This window comes from Neovison vison, chromosome 1 (genome assembly GCF_020171115.1).
Source record: "Neovison vison isolate M4711 chromosome 1, ASM_NN_V1, whole genome shotgun sequence".
Lineage (NCBI taxonomy): Eukaryota > Metazoa > Chordata > Mammalia > Carnivora > Mustelidae > Neogale > Neogale vison.
This window is the reverse complement of record NC_058091.1, coordinates 223,052,746-223,075,042: the sequence shown is the minus strand read 5'-3', so window position 1 is coordinate 223,075,042 and position 22,297 is coordinate 223,052,746. Positions and strand designations below refer to the sequence as shown.

Here is a 22,297-nt window from a genome sequence, read left to right as displayed (position 1 = left end):
GAACAAGCCAGAGAGAAAGAGAGAGAGAGAGAGAGCATGAGCAGGGGGCAAGGGCAGAGGGAGAGGGAGAAGCGCAGACTCCTGCTGAGCAGGGAGCCTGACGTGGGGTTCTATCCCAGGAACCTGGGATCATGAACTGAACTGAAGGCGCTTAACTGACTGAGCTACCCAGGTGGCCCAAATCCTATTTTTAGTCTATGTTGTGCCCCATTATTTTTGTGATGTTTATTTTTCTGCCTTGTGTCTTCCCTTGCCTGTAGAATGCAACTAGAGAAAAGTCTAATCCTGAATATAGGAGAAGCTAAAAAAGGCCAAGATGATGTTTTCTACTTGTTGCAGTCCCCCTCCTCTGAGCAAATGCCCATAGCAGGCTAACTGGCTCTAAAAATAGACAGCCTTGCCACTTTCAACTCAAGGAAAAAGATCCAGGTCTAGCATAATTTTCCAGGAAGCTTTTAAATTTGATTCCACTAAGAAGGCTCCTTTGTTTTCATTTTTCTATATGCCTTTAGAAAAGACATTTCCAAGTGTACAAATATCCACCATTAAAAATTGATGGACTTGGGGCATCTGGGTGGCTCAGTCTGTTAGGCATCTGCCCTTGGCTCAGGTCATGATCCTAGGGTCCTGGGATAGAGCCCTGCGTCAGGCTTCCTGTTCAGCAGGAAGTCTGCTTCTCCCTCTTCCGCTACCCCTGCTCAGGCTCTTGCACAAGCTCACTCTCTCTCCCTCTCTCAAATAAATAAATAAAATCTTTAAAAAATCATTGTTTACTTTATAGATATAGAAATATGCATATGCAGATATATATATATTTTTAAAGATTTTATTTATTTATTTGACAGAGAGAGATCACAAATAGGCAGAGAGGCAGGCAGAGAGAGAGAGAGGAGGAAGCAGGCTCCCCGCTGAGCAGAGAGCCCGATGCAGGACTCGATCCCAGGACTCTGAGATCATGACCTGAGCCGAAGGCAGCGGCTTAACACACTGAGCCACCCAGGCGCCCCGATGCAGATATATTTTATGTAATATACATATAGATATATAAGCTCATACACATATACACAAAAACACCTAAAAAGTCTTTAAGGATATTTGCCAAAATGTCGACAATTGTTATTCCTAGTTGTGGGATAATAGATATTTTTGTTTTGCTTCTCCTTGTTTTCTAGTATCTCTAAATTAAACTTTTTCTTATAAAGCAAATACAGAAGTTTGCAAGCACAATTTTCTTTTAATGAATGAGGTTTAAAAACAAGGGATACCTTCTTTATCTGTTAACACTGCTTGAAGAGCTTAGTCTTTTAATTACTACTCTGGAAACAGAATAAAATATCTAAACCCTAATGCACTAGGCAGCCCTTAGAATGCCTATGAGGATATTCTGTAGGAATTTATAGTGTTTCCCCAAAACTCATCTCATTCAATAGCCATGGCTATGTGTACATTTTCACCTGTTGTTCATGTGGGCATTAAATTTTACAGACCTTATAAAGTATATAAGACACTTTCATTATCATTTTTAGCAATAACTGTCTTTGATTCTTGCACCACCTGTCTTTACTGAGCTTAAGTTCTAGACCATCATTTTTCATGAACCATGGTCTTAATGGTATTTCCTAGATAAATTACGGAACCTAGCAATTTACTGTGACTCCTTATTATACTTGTTACTCACATACTGAATTAATTATTATACATCTTTTTTCTTATGAAATATGAATATTTTAGTACTGAATTCAATAGGACAGTATCTTAATTAGACCTTTGATTTTTTAGACAGGTAGTACTTCACCCCATTTCACGATTATGTAGTTTTTTAAGTTGTAGGGAAAAAAATTTTTTTCCAAATTTTGTTCTCTGCTCAAAATCTGGAGTCAACTGTTAAGTTATAGCCAGGGGACAATGTGATTGTTTGTTACCCACAAAGGACACAGGAGAAAAACAAAAATTAGAGACATGGTCCCTTTTTAAAAAACCTGCTGAATCATGGTAATTATGCCCTATTTCTTTTACTTAACAATAGAATGTAATACTTCATGAATATAATTTTTATAATAGTGTAATGGCATGCATAGTCACTGTTTTTTAGGAAATTTATCTAGTTCCTTATTGACAGACATTTTAACATGTTTCCATGAGAACTTGTATGAGTACTGCTGCAGTGTACACTTTTTGCATAAGCCATTTTCCATGTTTCACACAATTTCTCTTCATGGATTCCTGGAGGGGCGCCTCGGTGGCTCAGTGGGTTAAAGCCTCTGCCTTTGGCTCAGGTCATGATCTCAGGGTCCTGGGATCGAGCCCCGCATCAGGCTCTCTGCTCAGCGGGGATCCTGCTTCCCGCCCCCCTCTCTCTGCCTGCCTCTCTGCCTACTTGTGATCTCTGTCTGTCAAATAAATAAATAAAAATCTTAAAAAAAAAAAAGTGATTGAATCAAAAGGAATGATCATCTTAAGGCTTCTGATAAATTTAAATGGCTTTCTAAAAATGTCACTCCCATTTACTCATCTTCTAACAGTTAATGTGTTCATTTTACCTTCCTTAACAATGAACTTTTTAAGTTCATGGAAATTTATTCAGTGACAAATAGTATTTATTTTTGGTATTTTAGTTTTAAGTTTGCATATTTTAGTAAAGTACATCCTTTTCTATGGACATTAACAGTTAGCCATTAACAAACATGCATTTTATTGTTTAAGAATCTTTTTTTTTTTTTTTAAAGATTTTATTTTATTTATTTGAGAGAGAGAGACAGTGAGAGAGAGAATGAGCGAGGAGAAGGTCAGAGAGCGAAGCAGACTCCCCATGGAGCTGGGAGCCTGATGTGGGACTCGATCCCGGGACTCCAGGATCACGCCCTGAGCCAGAGGCAGTCGTCCAACCAACTGCGCCACCCAGGCGTCCCTAAGAATCTTTTATATAAGCAAATTTATGTTCCCTAAGTCAGAAAGCAGTCACCTGTGTCTGAGGGAAAATGTCAATGCAGATGCAAACAAAGCAATTTCAAGGTTTGTTGCAGTTTTATAAAATTATATTTATCCTTATCAGAGAACTTAGCAGTGTAATTGTTATTTCAGACCCTGGCGCTGCTGAACCAGTTTAAATCTAAACTCACTCAAGCAATTGCTGAAACTCCTGAGAATGACGTTTCTGAAGCAGAAGTAGAAGATGATGAAGGATGGTAAGGGCTTTGATTCCTCTGTATTAACCCTGAACAAAAGGCTCAGGGCAGAGACGCTATTAGGACATTCCCACTATATCGCCCTTCTTTTTCTCTTTCAGACTTCATCTTTCATCATCCCCTTGTCGTTATATAGGGCCTCAGCACCTTTGACTTCATTTCACTTGAGTAAGCATTTATTGAGTGCTCGGTGTGTTCCCAGTATTATGCTAGCCAGCAGAAAATATACAAGAAATATGTGACTTTCTCCCTGTCCTAAATAACTTTCTAATATTGTGGAAAAGATAAGATTCACATTAAACAGCTAGAAAGCAGCCTCAAAAGATTCTAAATCATTAATTTTTTACACTGTCCCACAAACATTTTAGGACTCAGTAATACATTTCATAATCCTACTAAGTTCCTCTTAAAATTTATGACCTACAAGATCCTAGCAATTCATACGCAGTCAACTTATTTTTTTCTTTGGCTATTTTTCAGCTTTTTAAGACACTGATAAGAAATAAAGGAATTAATGACTCGTATATGTCCTATCCTTAACACTTTATCCTATAATGGCAAAAAGGGAATAAGAATTGCGCTTTCCCTTATCACACTCCTCTGTCCTCCAGTTGACTTCACATGTAGTATATTAGGACTCCCCACACCTAACTGCCCTCACCTCCCACTCACCCTGGCTCCAGCACATTGCTGCAAGCAAGCCAGTGGGTCACCCCCCACATATGACTCACCCTCTGGAACCTCTGAACTGTCACATGTGCCATTACCCCAACCCAGAATCATAGCCTCACTCCTCTCTGCCAGACAGCATCTCTCTCCTATTTCAAAACTGCTCAACACTCCCATCCTCCAGGAAACCAGTCAGCAAGATTTGTTGAGTACTCACAAATCTAGAGGGTGGAGGAAAGAGGGCTGGGACACACATTAAAAAAGACATAAAAACACTTATTAATAAAACATTTAAGCAAGATTCTATGACTATATATAACTTTAATCAAAAGGGCTGAGGGGATGATTTTTTGAATGGAATGAATCCTACCTCCCCTAGGACCCTTAAGTACCTATGTATTTCTCAAGATATAGTTTCTGTATGACTAGGTTATTTTTTTTTAACCCTGAGACTTTTTAAATGGGTTTCTATGACTTATGAGTATTTGTTTACACTTAAATTCAAAGTTGTTTAAAGGCAGAAGCTGGGGCGCCTGGGTGGCTCAGTGGGTTGAGCCGCTGCCTTCGGCTCAGGTCATGATCTCAGGGTCCTGGGATCAAGTCCCGCATCCGGCTCTCTGCTTAGCGGGGAGCCTGCTTCCTCCTCTCTCTCTCTGCCTACCTCTCTGCCTACTTGTGATCTGTCTCTGTCAAATAAATAAATAAAATCTTTAAAAAAAAAATAAATAAAGGCAGAAGCTGGCTTCTCCCACTGTCCTGTGCCAAAGGGGAAGGCTCAGTGACAGTTGATTGACCCATGGAGATAAATGCACATTACAAAGAAGAACTTTCTGTTTTTTATATGACTGGACAGGTTTAGTTTTATTTTGGATTCCTTGAATGTCTCAAAATATCTTTCAAATGTTTTGGGTTCAGCCACCACATAAAAAAATGTTTTGCCAAGTCCTCTTCCCCTTATTTTTGAATCCATATGCATTTTTTAAGAAAACATGATCCATGTGTTTCTGATTCATTTACACTTAACTCATCAAGATGGTGTTTTGTAAGAGCAGTTTGATGCCCAATAAGTTTTTTTAACCTTTTTATAAGCCATTTAAGTCCTTTTTTATTGAACAGGAAAGTCACCAACAAATTTAAACCCAGAAGTTTCATTTGAAACTCATAACCCGCAGGATTCAAATTTACTTTTAACTTGGCAAGACCATTTAACTTCCCAGGGTTCTTCCTAGCCACTTGGTTCAGTATTTTCTCATTGTGAATTCCTCATTAGCTTCAGATATCATTAGTGTTTTTAAAATTGTCATTCTTGCTTTTGTGGTGATTTCACAGTACAATCTATGTCCTAACATCTTCATTAGAAAGTAAACAAATGGAAAAACTTTACCAGATGGTAAAATCACTGGTCAATGATGTTGACCACTTCTCCATCTGGGGAACAAAAATAAGTGGTCAAGGAAAGGTAAGTAAGTTAAAGACATGGTCTTCAGGGGGTTCATTTCTACCTTCAGTTGCAGTCTCCTTAACAGAAAGTCAGAACTATAAACTCTGTACGTACACATTTTTCGTATTTGTTTTATTTAACATCTAGTAAAATACCTTTTGTGTTCAGGGTACTAAAGAGAATCATACAGAATACATGGGACCCTTTTTATTGCACTATAGACAATTGAAATTTTGTAGCTTGGTAAGCAACAACATCCTTTCTGTTCCTAAATACACCCATTCCACTTTATCAGATCTCTAGTGATTTAGATCATCTTTCATAAAGTATATTCCACTCAGAAAAGAAGTCTTATATTCAGAATGATTTATGGCAAATATTATGAGTGCATGGCATGTGCATGTGTGTTATGCATAAATTACATGGTTACCAGACTATTTTGTAGGTCACGGTTACTGCTTTTCTAAGAAGTGAAAGTCAGCCAGTGCTGTACTACACTGTCAGGGTCTGTTATCTGAGGTAAAATGATTGCTTCTCAGACATTTTTATGTGTCCACATGAGTGACCACACATTGAGGGATCATTTTCATTTTCTGTCAAGATAGAAACTATTACCAATTTGTTATGTTTTCTTTTACTTGGCAAACTCTTCTATTCGCATTTTTGGCTGAGCTGCTGTATTGGCATGGTATACAACAGACATTTGGGTACCATTCAGCAGCATTCTACTTTTTATGCAAAAAAAAAAAAAAAAAGTGGGAGGGGGAGAGAAAGAAAAGAAATATGATTCTATTGTAAACACTGTATATGGTGTTTGATAATTATTCCCAGATTTCACTAACAAAGCATTTAAAGAAGCGTTATTAGTAGATCTAAGCTGAAATGCATGATAGAAATTTTTCACTCAAAATTATTAGGATTCTTCCTTTGTTGGGATATGTGCTGCCAATATTTGGTGGCAGTGATGGCTCCCAGATTCCCATGTACCAGCTAAAGTAGCCTCCTTGCCACTACATTCCTTCATCCCACAGCATCACACTCTTATAGCTATAGAATCCTTCTTCAAGCATGGATTTTATAAAACCGATTAGATATATGGCAGGAGTCATCAGCCAACAGATTCATATGACCATGTGGATGAAATCCACATGCCATTTTGGGTTTGGTTAGATAAAGCTTGGTTAGTTCCCAGAAAAGTTTTGAGAGAGCTGTGTCTGACAAAATAATAGAGAGACATAAAAAAGAAAGCCACCTGCTCCTAAGGAACAAAACCAGCATTCCAAGGAGAGGAGAAAAATTAAATCTATGAGATTAAAGTGTGATTTTATGAACATTTAACTATTTGCTACTAAATTCCTTTGAATTTTTTTCCAGATTGCTAAATCCAAGATTAACCTAATACTTTATCACAAATATTCATGATAAAATAATAAACAGTATAAAATCTGTCTGCTTTGCTCCCTCCTTGTCTTCTCGCCTCACTCTCCTCTACCACTTTCCATAGTATAGACAGTATTCAGTATCATAAGAATTAGAGAAATACTAACAATTGCAATGGTTGCCTCAAGTATTTTAATAATTATTTTTATTATATAAAGAAAAGACGTTCACTATAGCAAATCAGAATTCAGACCCTCAAAGAAAATAAATAAAAATCACTGTAATCCAAAACTCAGCAGTAAATACTATTAATTTATGCACATATATATATATTTTGCAGAAATGAAACTATATAATGCTGTAATCTTACAACTTGCTTTTTTCCCCTCAGCAATATATAATAAGTATACTGATTAAGTATATATATTGATTAAGTACTTTTCCTTGCCATATATAATTTTATAATTAATTTTTACATTTTTGTATCATGGCCACATAGTATGCCATTATATGGTAAACCATAGTTTACTTGATCAGCCCTATGTTGCTGGATATTTAGGCTCTTTCCAGTTTTTATCATTATATACAACACTGTAGTGAACATCCATATGTCTTCATCATTGCCAGTTTCCTCTGGATTAATTGCAAAACTGGAATTTCTTACTCAGTGGGTATGCATATTGGGTTTCTGCTAAATATTTTCAAGTGGCCCTCCCAAAATGTCATTCCAGTTTATACTCCCATGTAAATACCATTTTTATGACTTGCTTTTAGGGCTGTGAGAATCTCAAGAATTAATTAAGGTACTCTGCTGTACTTAGTGAAAGAGAATAACATTTTACAAAAAATGCTTTGCCCTTTTAAAGTTTTAAAAAACACACAGTCTGGTTTGCTTCTGTTTTTAATAAAACTGGTACAGATTTCATCATGATTCCTCAGCATCCTCAGGTCTAAGTGGTTTTGTTCTTGGTTCTGAAAAATTCTCCTTCCAAGATAATCTTATAGGTTAGAACTTTTGAATCTAGATTCTTCTTTTATTTGTTTTTGTTTTTCAGTTTTATTATTGTACCTTGACTTGCATTAAAAATCAGTTTGTCCATTAGTCACAGTTTGTTTGTGCTAGTGATTGGAGTTCAAGAACCAAGGTTTAGCATGAAGTAGTTTTCAAGCATTCCTCTGGAGTTAGCATAGCATAGAAATAACAAGAACCAGTTGTCTGAATATCCAAAATTGTGAAAATTTAATAATGCAGACGTAAAAGTAATTATTGATAGGCCCATTCAGAGCTCCTTATAAGGTACCATTGAAGGACATTGCTTCATCTCACTGGCAAAGCTTTAAACACCTTTTGTGTATAATACATACTGTAATTTGTATATGGCTCAGTCATGTATTGAATAAAGGATGCAATAACTACAGATGAATATTTTAATTATAGTCTCCACTTCAGTGGAGTCAGGACATTACCAGGCATGGGTAGTAAGTAAATGTAGACAAACCCAGATATAGGTATGAGGACAAACACTGTGAGAACAGTGAAAGCCCACCTTAGCCAAGTGAGAGATCTTCTTTACCCCTTAGCATTAGTTAGGGCAGCAGATCTCAAAAATTTTATCTCTGGACCCCTTTATACTCTTAAAAATTAGTGAGGACTCCAAAGAGCTTTTATTTGTATGAAATATATCTATTGATATTTACCTTCTAAAATTTAAAACTAAAAAAAAAATCACTAAAATCATTTCATGTTAACATAAATAAAATTTTTACAAAGAACCATTGTATTTTCATGGGAGAAAGTCTAGTAAGAAGAGTAGCATTGATCTACCTTTTTTACACATCTCTAATATCTGACATAACAGATCAGCTGGATTCTTACATCTGCTTCTGCACTCCGTTTTGATATTACACATCAGGTATTTGCTGAAGAATTCCACTGTACATTCATAATATAAGAATAAAAAAGGCAAATAATGTTTTCATATTCATACTTAAATAACCGACTTTGGAGACATAAAGAGCCCCCAGTCACACTTTGAGAACTGGTGGACTAAAGCATCTTTAGTCATTGTGTCACTGCTTCATGATGATTCTTTTTTGTTAGATATAAAACCCAATCTATAGGTCCTTGGAACCTTTATTCAACTTCCCAGTTTGTGATCCTTGTTTTCAAGCAGTACCAAAGTAATGCTTTCTGAATTAAATGTGCCCAACCTATTGGTCTAGACCTGCTTCCAACATAATTTTTACCATGCCCACTACAATTCCAAACTGATACTTAACTGTTTTTTTTTTTCTTTTTCAGAAGTGTTTTGTAATAGACCTTATTTTTTTAGACCAGTTTTAGATTCACGGCAAAAATAAGCAGAAAGTGTAGAGTTCCCATATTCCCCTGCCTCTCCTTTCCCCTAACACACAGCCATCTCAACTATCAATATCTCACACCAGAGAGGTACATTTGTTAAATATGATGAACCTACATTCACACATCATTATCTCTCAAAGGCCACAGTTTACATTAGGGCTCACTCTCGGTGATATATGTTCTATAGATTTGGACAAATGTATAACGGCATGTATCCACCATTGTAATACCATGCGGAGTAGTTGCACTGCCCTAAAAATTCTCTATGTTCTGCTTCTTCATCTCTCACTTTCCAGATAATGCTGACAACCAGAGATTATTTTACTGTGTGCATAGTTTTGCCTTTTCCAGATTCACAGAGTATGAAGTTTTTTCAGGTTGGCTACTTTCACTTAGTAATATGCATTTAAGATTCCTCCACATCCTTACATGGCTTCATAGCTCTTTTTTTTATGTGCTGAATAATAGTGCATTGTCTGTATGTAGTATAGTTTACATCCCTACTAAAGGGAAAATCACTTGCTTCCAAGTTTTGGCAATTATGTATAAAACTGCTGTAAATATCCATGTGTAAGTTTTTCTGTGGACATAAGTTTTGGGGTAAATACCAAGGAGCATGACTTCTATAGCATATGGTAAGAGCATGTTTAACTTACAACTCATCCAAAGTGGCTTGACCATTTTGCATTCCTGCTGCAGTGAATGAGAGTTCCTGTTGCTTGACTTCCTTACTGGCATTTGGTGTTCTCAGTGTTTTGGATTTGACCATTCTGATAGGTGTGGGAGTGGTATTTCACTGTTATTTTAATTTTCAATTCCTTGGTGACCTATGATGTTGATCATCTTTTTACATGCTGTTTGCCATCTTTCTATCTACTTTGGTGAGGTGCCTGCTAAGGTTTTTTGCTTGCTTTTTAATCAGGTTTTCACTTTCTTACTATTGAGTTTTAGAAGTTCTTTGCATATTCAGATGTGTCTTTTGTAAATATGTTCTCCCAGTCTGCGGCCTGTCTTCTCATTCTCTGGACATTGTTTTTCACAGAGCAAAAGTTTTTAATTTCAGTGAAGTGTGTCTTCTCCATTGCTTGTTTCATGGATCATGCCTTTGGTGTTGCATCTAATAGCCAAAGTCATCTAGATTTTCTCCTATGTTATCTTCCAGGAGTTTTACACGTTTACATGTTTCATTTAAGTCTTTGATCCGTTTTTTAATTGAAGTATAATTAACATACAGTGTTATATTAGTTTCAGGTATATGACATTGATTCAACAGTTCTCTACATTCCTCAACCACAATAAGTGTCATCACCTTCTGCCACCATACAATGTTATTACAGTATTATTGACTATATTCCCTATGCCATGCTTTTCATATCTGTGACTTATTTACTTTGGTCTACAATCCTCTTTTTTTTTTTTAGATTTTTATTTATTTATTTATTTGGCAGACAGAGTTCACAAGTAGGCAGAGAGGCAGGCAGAGAGAGAGGAGGAAGCAGGCTCCCCACCGAGCAGAAAGCCCGATGTGGGGCTCAATCCCAGGACCCTGGGATCATGACCTAAGCTGAAGGCAGAGGCTTTAACCCACTGAGCCACCCGGGCACCCCTATAATCCATTTTGAATAATTTTTTTGTCAAGTCTGTAAGGTCGGTGCCTAGATTAATTTTTTTTTCTTTGCTTATGGAGTGTTTATGTTTATATCACAGACTTTTTAGTTTTAGCAAGTCTGCAGAGTTACTATAGTGTGCAGTCTTATTATTTCCTTTTAACAATAGCCTGTTAAGTATATTTTTACCCAATTATCAGTTATTCAGATTAATACAAAATAACTGATGGAGTAGAAGTCACTTATACTTGACTTTAAATATTCAAACTTTTTATGCTTTTCAATCCTATTCTTCTACTGGTAGTAGGAGTTAAAGGTGGCTCTGAATCCTACCAATTCATTCTTGAAGCAGATATTTGCATGTGCTGTATTTCAGGTATCCTGCTAGGACCTTAATGCTATCTTCCCTCATTTAACCCTCAGAGGGCTCATAGGTTAGAGACCAGCTATGGTGGATTTGTTTCTTACAACTCCATCAGGTAATTAGGGTTAGTCCCATTCTATAAATGAGGAAGCTTTGGCCTAGATAAGTAGGTTATTTGCCCAAGATCACACAGTCATAAATGGTGAGGCTTTTGGTCACACATAAGACCCCATGCTGCTTCCAGAACAGTGATTTCAACATGAAGTAATAATTAATAGAGTGAAGCGGGGGGAATCAACTTGACGTTCATAGACCTTTGATTCTAAATCATAATATCTGTCTTCCAGAGGTGGTTACAGCATATATCATCCATCCTCATGTTCAGAATACTTTCTACATTCTTTTAAAGATATACACCACCATGGGCACCTGGGTGGCTTAGTCAGTTAAGTATCTGCCTTCAGCTTGGATCATGATCCTGGAATTCCAGGATTGAATTTGAGTCCTGCATCAGGCTCCCTGATCAGCTCAATCTGCTTCTCCCTCTGCCCTTCAGCCCGCTTGTGCTCTCTCTCTCGCTCTCTCTTGCAAATAAATAAATCTTTAAAAAGAAGAAGAAGAACAGAAAAACAATGCACCACCATGGAGAGTCTCTGTAATCCTACATGTTGAATTACCCTTTAATTATATTGCAAGCTGTTAAATCAAACTGCCTGAGCAAGCAACCTCTGTTGCAAGCCTCAGTTTCTTCACCTGTAAAGTGGAGATAACAATGTCTACCTCAGGATTATTATTAGAATTAAGTGAGATAATTCATGTAAAGCAGGTATAAAGTTATAAAGTGCTCGATGCTAAGGAAATACTCAGGGAATATTAGGTGTGAGAGAGGAAGGGGGCATGTATAATACTGGGGTAATATTGGTAAAGCCTGACAAATTACTAAAGCAGCACAAAGTAAACGTTCTTAATTAAACTGACAAATTGTTACATAGTTGTCTTCATGTAATACTATCAAAGAAAAATAATATATAAAGAAAAGGCAAATGTTATTTTACCTCAGTTCTGTTGTCTGTGACCAAAAAGGAATGTAAATTCAGTAAATATACTAGTTGTGCTTGATGGCTCTATTTTAAAATGTCTTGAGAAAAGGAAGTATTATAAAGCAATTTCTTTAGCTGAATCGAGATTATAAAATCCTGTCTTCCAGAGTATAGCTGATGTAAATTTAGCATTCAGAGAAAGAAAAGGAGAGTGGACAAGACTACCTTTTCTATCCTGGGAAGACACAATCATAGATTATGGACTTGGACTCTCTCTACAATCTTTTTTTGAAACAGAGAAAGGCCCTGTAGGCATAAGTAGTTCATTTTTATTGGGAAGAAAATTTAAGGAGCCAGGGTCCTTGGGATTAAGCACAAAGCAGTAAAAATTTATTTCACAATGGGAGTTACAGATAGCAACCAAGCCAGTACAAAATGAAAGTTCCCATTGTACACGGGCAATCAAGAAAAGATGAACAAAAGCTCCATTACTTTAACCATATTTGAAAGTTAAATGATGCTTAAAGTAGGACAGAAAAACCCAATAGTAAGATTTCAGGTGAAATTTAGTGAAGATGCGGAATTTGTATATACTCTTTATAAAAAGAGTTTTAATTGTGCCATCTTCTTTCAGAATTTTTAGATAAAATTTACACAAATTGTCATATCGAGTCTCCAAATTAACCTAATTTGTGTTTATAATAGTCAATATAAGAAATATTGAAAAAGAACAGGAAGGAAAAAGTCAATAGTAATTTCATACCCCAGAGAGTGATCATTAATGCTTCTTTCTATCCATATATATATGTACACTTTTAGAATGGAGAATTTGAATTGAATGGAAATTATTATTCAAAACTTATCCAATTTTTCATGAGTGAATAATCCAAGTTAACATATTTTGTAAGTTCACTGTCATTTCCTTAGGTTAAAGGAAGTGAAACTTCTGAGTTAAATATGTTTTTTTTTTTCACTTTAACAAGGAATAATTTACATATAAGAAATTGCTCCTCTTATGCTCAAAATAATTTGTTCAATTTTAAAAATTGCCTACACCCATTTAAACACCACCAACACAAGTGCTAGAACATATACATCACCCCTGGAAGTTCCCTCCTGCCCCTTTCAGCCAGTTCTTTGCCCCAAAACATTCTGATTTTTGTCAGCTCAGGTGTGTCTTGATAACATCCTTGCTAGATTGCATTCCAGAAAGTTAAATCATTTATACCTGTACCAGCAATGTATGAAGTTGCTGATTTCTCCAAAGTATTATGTTATGTGTATGTTGTAATATATCACAGATAACAGATAAAGATACATTAATCTTTGCCAGTTTCTACTTTGTATTATTTTGTATTTCTTTGTTTACTGGTGAAGTTGAACTTCTTAGGGGCATCTGGGTGGCTCAGACAATGGCTCAGTCAAAAGGCTCAGTCGGTTAAACATCTGCCTTCCGCTCAGATCATGATCGCAGGGTCCTGGGGCTGAGCTCCACATTGAGCTCCTTGTTCAGTAGGGAGCTGGCTTCCTGCTCCCTCTCCCTGCCACTCCCCCTGCTTGTGTTCTCCTTTTCTCTCTCTCCCTCTCAAGTAAGTAAATAAAATCTTTTTTAAAAAAAAAAAGTTGGGGCGCCTGGGTGGCTCAGTGGGTTAAGCCGCTGCCTTCGGCTCAGGTCATGATCTCAGGGTCCTGGGATCAAGTCCCGCATCGGGCTCTCTGCTCGGCAGGGAGCCTGCTTCCTCCTCTCTCTCTCTGCCTGCCTCTCTGCCTACTTGTGATCTGTCTCTGTCAAATAAATAAATAAAATCTTAAAAAAAAAAAAAAAAAAAGTTGAACTTTTTTAAGATGTTAACTGTCCATTTATATTTCATCACCTTGTGGTGGTGGCTGTTTATTGTATGATTATATATTTCTTGCTGATTTACAAAATTTTTTACATATGAAAGATATTTTTGGTTTTAAATATTTTTACTAGTTTGCCATTATGATTGTTGTTTTGTTTTGCTTTTAACGTGGAGTTTTAAATATGCATTGCTAAATCTGCCAATTTTTTCTTCATGTTTGTGGCCCAGTGTCACTCTTTAGGTTTTCATAATGCCAGGATTATATAAATACCTACTTGTATCTTTCTCTAAGTGTTTTATAATTTTATTTTTATTTTTAACTGACATCTTTACCTTGAATTGATTATTTCGTGATTATGTTAAATTACTCTTGCAGCACTTTTTTCTATATTGCTAACTTCCACAATTGAATAGTCCTGTGTTTTCCCCCACTGCTATTAAACACATCCTTTACATAGAGTAAGGACTTAGGAATATTTTGGGGTCAGTTTCATTATTTTACATTGATTTTTCTGTCTACTCCTGTGTCAGTACTTCACTACTAAATTATTGTAGCCATATAATACTATTTAATATCTGGTAAGCAAGTTGGACCTTTATTGTTCAACACATATTTTTACTTTAAAAGCTTAAGCATCTGGATAATGTTGCTCCATTCGTATTTTCTCTGAGGTAACCACACCTGGAAAAATCTTAGACAATTGACCCTGGAATCAATAAAAGGTCCCATTATTTAACAGGTGGCCACTACCTGAATTGCAGCCCCAGTGCCAAAAAGGAAATAATCAGTCTTTAGACAAACTCCCTACCTTCAAAGTAATGGAAAAGATTGCATGTGGAAAATAAGTAGCATGAAGAATAAAAAAAAGAACAAAATCTAGGATATTTGATTGCCATTTTATAGTATAAGTTTATAAATGTTTTATGAGAAGTTTCAACAGAATTTTTTCCATCTCCCTGGTACTGAACAAAAAAGCACAAAGGATTAACAAAGTCATATAGTGGATAATATCTCACTTTTGTTATACATGATGTCAATCCCCAGGACATCTAGGGTGGCCATATATATATATGTAAACCACAAAGTCATCTTCCAAAGACATTCATTAATATTCTTCCTACTACCAAAAAAAAAAAAATATATATATATATATATTCTTCCTACTACCTACCATTTTGAATTATTAACACCTCTTATCCTCTCTGGTATTATTGAAGATAACCAAGTTAAATTTAATAATAATGTTCTTTCTGTTCCTTGTGTGCAGCTAATTCAGTTGGCCATAATATTTAAAATGTTGGGCTTGGCCTGTTTTTTAGTAGAAATAAAAGTTTTAAGAAGGAGCTAACTTTTCCTGAACATGTACAAAGCATCAATCTTGTTTAAATTTATAAGCTAGATCTTATTCTTATGCCCAGATTATGTGGGAAGAATCTGAAGCATACAAAGGTTAAGTAATTTTGGTCAAGATCTCATAGCTAGTAGGTGGTAGACCTCAAAAACAGCTAATCATGCTTAGTTCAAGTGTGTGTGTGTGTGTGTGTGTGTGATTTTATATTGTAACAATTTCTCCAACCTACATATTTTTCACATTTGCTTGTTAAAGCAGTGTTGTTGTTGTTTTTTGTAAACTGTGGTAACAAGGCCAAACAAGTGACTTCAGGACTTTATTATAAATTTTTGGTCAAAAATTGTCTATCTCTCTTAAAATCATGGTATAGATATTAAGTCCATGTCCTTAATATTATAAACCCTGTATTATTTGAAGACTTAAAATTCAGAAAGTGATTTAAAAGTTTAACTTAAAAAGAAGTGCCTCATTTACCCACATTTAGTCATAATTTTCCATGGGAATATAAAGAATAGATTGGTTATGAGTATGGAATTTGGAGCCAAACCTGCTTTGAATCCCCACTTGGAAATTTCCTAGCTATGTGATTTTAGGCAAATTGTATAATCTTTCTAATCCTGTTCCTTACACCGTAATAGGATAGGTTAAACTGTAATTCTGATAGGTTAGTTTGTGGACTAAATGAAATACTTTTTTTAGAGGATTTAGCAGGGTATCAATGCTCAATAAATGTTTTGTTATTCTCATTTTTTATATTGTCATTGTTATTTTTGAAAAGTAATTCCTCTGTATTTGTTAGTAGATCTATCAAAATAATTATTGGAATTTATACCATTACTATAATGTTTGACAAATTTTATGACCTTTTCTTAATTAACCCATAATAAGTTGCAACTATAGTTTTTATCATAATTCTTTTTGAAAAAAAATAAACTTGAGATTTGATAATTTTATGGTAAACAGTAATGCCTCATTAATGAAATATTGTTTTTTCTCCTTGAGCGGGTACTAAGAAAAGGGAAGGGTGGAGGGGTTATCAGTTGAAAATAAAATTTAAATATAATGCAAAAGAACATCATCACTTTAGAGAGCAGAGAATTACAAGCTCAGTATAATGTAAATGTTTTTCTTCTATTCCTCTTAGCCAAGTTCTAAAGTAGTGATAAAATGAAACAAGGAATAGGATTATAAACCTTGTTCCCTAATTAGTGTTCATTTTATTAAGGACTGTAAATAATGCTGCAGAAGACCAAATGAGATTCTTCATAAATAGAAACTTGTCAGAGTCGCTGACCGTGGGAAAGATGGTTATTTTATTTCTAAGCCCTTCCACCAGTCCCCGAAGTCACCTTTTTCTGCCTTTTTTTTCTCTCTAAAGAAAACTCTTCTGTATTGACTCTGCTTTTATAGTTTGAACTGAAATAAATTTCTATCACATTAGGTAAGTTTGCTTTGTTCATGGATTTGTTCTGAGAGAGATGGGCAGATAGCCATGTACCCCAGCTGCTTACCAGGACTTTTTGACTGAGAACTCCATCTTCCCAAATTGTTTTGTTAGTTCACTAGCCATAGATTAAATGTTATTGGCTGACCAGTTGGTTAAACCCCAGGGCAGGTGTTAGAATGTGTATTTCAGATTTATTCTGGAAAGCTTCTTAAACCTTTCCACCTGTATCCTACTGAGTGTGAAGCATGTTAGATAAGCGGGAAAGCTGAGAAGTTATTCCCATGCTGATGAAACTATTTTAAAAATTACATCTTTCACTTTTGCTCCAAAAATACTCAATATTTATTAAAGACACTCTATGAGGATTATTTTTTTTTCTTTTTAAATGACAGAAACAAAAGGTTTTTTTAAGAGTTGGCTTTTCAAAACCCCAAACCAAGGAAGAAATACTATTAACATTCATTCAAAATTCAGAAGAAAGGAAGTTTTCCCATGTTAATGGTGAAGATTAAAAAAAATTCGACTAGTGTTTATCTTTGTTTTCTTTTTCCATAGGCCAGCATCTTTCTTGGTTTACCTAATGCTCTATTTTCCTATACTTATCTTCATTTGTATTTCAAATATTTAAAAACATTTTTTTAAATTTTTGTTACTGCTGTCCTCCCACGGTCAATTTTTAAATCACTCTTCTAAGTTTTGGCCACTTCTGTCTGCATTTTTCTCTGCTTCCTTTAAGTCACTGTTTGTCTCCTATTTTGAGTGTTCTTTCATCCTTTTCCTCCTTGATTTCCTTCTCCTATTTAGCCTCTTCTGCTTCTCAGTCACCTCTGTCCTGTGTTGCCCTACTCTGCTGGACATGAAGAATCCCAGTGACTTCACTTATCTGGATGTTTGTTTGTTTGTTTGTTTGTTTGTTTTTTAACACATTTTGATCTCTGGCCTCACTCATGTTTTTTCTGTCTCTTCATATGAATTACTGTCATTTCTACTATCTAATTCACGTTGAAAAAGACTCATAGTACTTTTATATGGAGTGATACTTTAACCCTATAACTTCTTAATTCCTAAAGAAGCTTTAACATTTGTGAAAAGAGAACCCTAAGTTACTTATAATCAGTGATGGAGAAAAGTTCTAAAATTAAAAATTTATATTGTTTTCACCTAAATATTACATTTTGATAGTATAGGATTATAAACCTTGTTCCCTAATTAGTGTTCATTTTATTAAGGACTGTAAATAATGCTGCAGAAGACCAAATGAGATTCTTCATAAATAGAAACTTGTCAGAGTCGCTGACCGTGGGAAGATACTATCAAAATGGAAGAATCATCCAATTGATATTTTAAAATATATTCTAGAAATCATATGAAAATGTCAAAAGTTTAAACAAAATTGCCATTTACATTTTAAACCGTATCAAAAGTGAACACAGAATCACAGAAAAAAAAGAGTTGTAATATTTGGGGTTGATAATGTCATTATTCTCTATATGATGAGTTTTAATTAATTTATTTGAAGGAAAACTAAAAGCTTATTATTAGATATGCTTTCTTAAAATTACAATAAGTACCAAATGTTTAACTTAGTTACCCAGATTCTGCAGAAATTTTTTGATCTTTATTTTTCATTAGCAGCAAAAGTACCTGTAACAGTATCTGTCATCTTTAGACTTCCAAAGTTTCTTGACTGTGAACTGGGAAGCAGATTCCAGTTTGATAAGTAAGTTCATTATCTTCTCTTTAGTTACTTATATGTAAAAATGGAATGGAAGAAACCAAGTTATTTGCGATCTAGAAAATCCAAAGTTACCTACCAGAAGTTCTAAGACTTCATTATTGTGGCCAGATACACAATTAGTACACACAGATCAGTATCAGTTAATCAATTAATTAGTGCTCTAATATAATCACTTAGAAAACATTTTTTTAAAGATTTTATTATTTGAGAAAGAAAGCACAAATAGGGGCAGAGGGAAAGAGAGAAGCAGACTCACCACTGAACAGGGAGCCCAATATGGGGCTGGATTCCAGGACCCTGAGATCATGACCTGAGCCAAAGGAAAACACTAAACCAACTAAGCCACCCAGGTGCCCAGAAAACTTTTTTTTTTTTTTTTAATTAAGAAAACGCAACCTGTTTTATGGCTAAATAGATAGGTATACTATGTTTCTAGAATGCTTAATTTTTAACAAAAAACAAATTATCTCAAAATTATTTCATAAACCTAATATACTCCAAATAAAAATACCAGTTGAAGGATGGAGAAAAATATATAAGCAAAAATAGCCAAGAAAATTTTTAAGAAAGAGTAGGAAAGCATAACTTCTCACTCCTTAGGTATGGGCTACGCATAATAAGTTCCCTCCAAAGAGTACAAGATGGAAAGCTGGGGCTGGGGATGGGGAGGGCAGAGAGTAACTTTAGAGTGGAGAAAACTGAAAGGCACTCAGTGAGGTGATCAAGGTCAACATCAGTATCATAAATCATGTTGATAGTATTTGCTTTTGATATAATGTAATGAAAATTGCACTTTACATTGTGGTCTTCCTCCCAGTAGCCCATAAGCCCACTGTGATCATGAGAAAAACATCAGATAATTTCCATCAGTGTAGGCATCCCACAAAATACCCAACAAGTGCTCCTGTAAGCTGTCAAAGGGATCAAAACAAGGAAATTCTGAGAAATCACCATAGCCAAGAATAGCCTAAGGAGACATGACAACGAGTGTGATATCCTGATTGGGATACTGGAATAGAAAAAGGGACATTAGGTAAAAGCTAAGTGTATTAATCTCCTAGGGCTACCATAACAAAAGTCCACAGACTAGGTGGCTTAAACAATAGAAATTTATTTTCTCACAGGTTTGGAGGCTAGAAGTCTAAGATGAAAATGTATGTCAGCAGGGTTGAGGTTTTTTTTTTTTTAAAGATTTTATTTATTTGACAGAGATCACAAGTAGGCAGAGAGGCAGGCAGAGAGAGAGAGGAAGTGAAGCAGGCTCCCTGCCAAGCAGAGAGCCCAATGTGGGGCTCGATCCCAGGACCATGGGATCATGGCCTAAGTTGAAGGCAGAGGCCTTAACCCACTGAGCCACCCAGGCGCCCCAGCAGGGTTGATTTCTAAAGAGACCTCTTTCCTTGGCTTGCAGATAGCCGCCTTCTTGTTCTGTTATCACATGGCCTTTTCTCTGTGTGCATATGCTCTTCGTGGTTCTTACTCTTCTTTTAGGAACATTAGGTCTTTTGATTAAGGCACACTTTTATGACCTCATGTAATCTTTTTTTAATTGAGGTATAATTAACATATAACATTGGTTTCAGATGTGCGACATAATTATTCAACATTCGTATTACAGAATGACATTTTATCTTAATTACCTCTATAAAGGCCATATCTCCAAAGACAGTCATATTGGGAGTTAGGTCTTCAACTTATGAATCTGGGGGAACACAGTTTAGTCCATAAGACTAAGGAAATATAAATAAGCTATGGATTTAATAACAAGGTATCAATATTGGTTCATTAAGTGTAACAAATGTACCATACTAACATGAGATGGTAATAATAGAGAAAATTGGTTTGAGGGTATAAGGGAACTCTCCGTACTAACTGCTCAATTTTTCTGTAAATCTAAACCTCTTAAAAAAAACAGAATCTATTTTAAAAAATAAACAAATTTTGAGAAATGTTGTTTAAGAGTAAGAAAGTAATGATCTTTCCCAGTCAGATGCCAAAATTATGAAAAGAGAACTGTAAAAGTGGTGTTGAAAATTTAGGTGGATAATTTACATGGTATTAATGTGAAGAAAGACTTAAGTATGACTTTAAGGACAGAGGCCACAAAGGAAGAGGCTGCTCACAATGACTATATAAAAAACTGTAAAGTTCTATATCAGAGGGTGGAAAGAAGAAAAGAAGGGTGGAGGGAGGAAGAAAGGAAATAGGTAAGTAAAACTCAACAGAAAAAAATAAAATTAAAAGACAAATGATAAGCTAGAAAAGGCATTTTGAATATATGTGATGAATATAGATTTATATTTTAATATAGTAAAATTTCTCACAAATCCAAATGGAAAAGCTGAATATCACGTTTTTTTCCAGTGGGCGAAGGATAGACACACATATCACAAAAGAAGAAATACAGATAGCCAAAAACATGGGAGAAAAGGGAAAGCAAAAGCTATTAAGGAAAATAAGGCACTTTGCCAATGAGGGTGTAAATTGATAAATCCTCTCCGGAGTGAAGTTAGACCATTCATATGAAATACCTTAAAAATGTACAAATTGTTGTCCTAAGAATTCTACTTCTGGGAATATATCCTAAACGTTAGTAAAGATTCTCCATTACAAATGATAGAAATATCTTAAACAAAAATGGGGACTCTATCAGCAAGGGAAGCTTAAGAAGTAAAGCTAGGGCATGAGTAGACCAGAGAATTCAACCAGTATTCTCTTTTTTCTGTCTCCTGGCTCCATTTTCCTCTCAGTTGGCCTCATCCGTAGGCCAGGCTTCCCCTAGGGGGTGCCAAAGATGGCCGTCAGAAGCTCTAGGATTATATTATGATCAACCTTAATGGTTCCAGGAAAAGTTCTGGAACCAATTCTGTTTGGCCTTTTCAAATTCAAATGCCCATGCCCTGATGTAATCACTGGTTATTCTGGGCAGGCCTATTACATGAGTCCCCTTACTAGGACAAGGACAGCAGATGTCATTCTACTCCAACAACCTGGACTGAGAGTGGAGAGGGTCATTTCTGAAAGAAAAAGAATTATGCTACCAAAAGAAAGAATACTGTACCAGCCTTTCTTCCACAAAATTTCTACAAATAAGAAAATCCAAAATTCTCTTATTCACATAGATACTATTAGCAGCATTTTGTTTATAAAGGTGAAAATCTGAACAAGCCTAAGAATCCTACAACATAGGGTTGATTGTAAATTATCTATAGGATAAACTATTAGACAATTTTTTTTTTTTTTAGATTTTATTTATTTATTTGAGAGAAAGACAGTATGAGGAGAAGCAGAGCATACTCTGCACTGAGCAGGGAGCCCAATCTAGGGCTAGATCCCAGGACCCTGAGATTATGGCTTGGGTTGAAGGCAGACCAATTAACCATTTGAGCCACTCAAGAACCCCCAAATACTGGAAAGCTAATTAAATGATACAGAAGTATAGTTATCCGGGGTCCCTGGGTGGCTCAGTAGGTTAAGTGTCTGCCTTTGGCTTGTGTCATGATCCCAGAGTCAGATGATTGAGCCCCATCTTTGGCTCCTTCTTCAGCAGGGAGTCTGTTTTCCGTCTCTCTCTACCTCTCCCCACCACTCATGCACACACACACACACTCTCTCTCTCTCTCAAATAAATAAAATCTTAAAAAAAAATTAAAAAGTAGAGTTATCCATGTAACTTTAAAAAAGTAAAAAAGTAGAGTTATCCATGTAAAGATGATCATAGTATAGTTGGGTATGAAATGCAAATTATAGGACACCTGGGTGGCTCAGTGGGTTAAGGCCTCTGCCTTTGGCTCAGGTCATGATCTCAGGGTCCTGGGATCGAGCCCCACATCAGGCTCTCTGCTCAGCGGGGAGCCTGCTTCCTCCT

The 22,297-nt window shown here is 35.7% G+C and overlaps 1 protein-coding gene across 3 annotated transcripts in view; it reads left to right on the top strand.

Moving 5' to 3' along the window:
• Positions 1-22,297, top strand: part of CWC27 (CWC27 spliceosome associated cyclophilin) — a 235,920-nt gene that overhangs the window by 201,259 nt on the left and 12,364 nt on the right. For 2 of the 3 annotated variants that reach the window (XM_044268192.1, XM_044268185.1), the window contains exon 13: positions 3,082-3,185. In XM_044268192.1, coding sequence (XP_044124127.1) covers positions 3,082-3,185 — 104 coding nt within the window. Of the gene's footprint in view, positions 1-3,081; positions 3,186-3,286; positions 3,641-22,297 lie in introns of those variants that run through there. The other variant, XM_044268198.1, reaches the window with a different exon arrangement.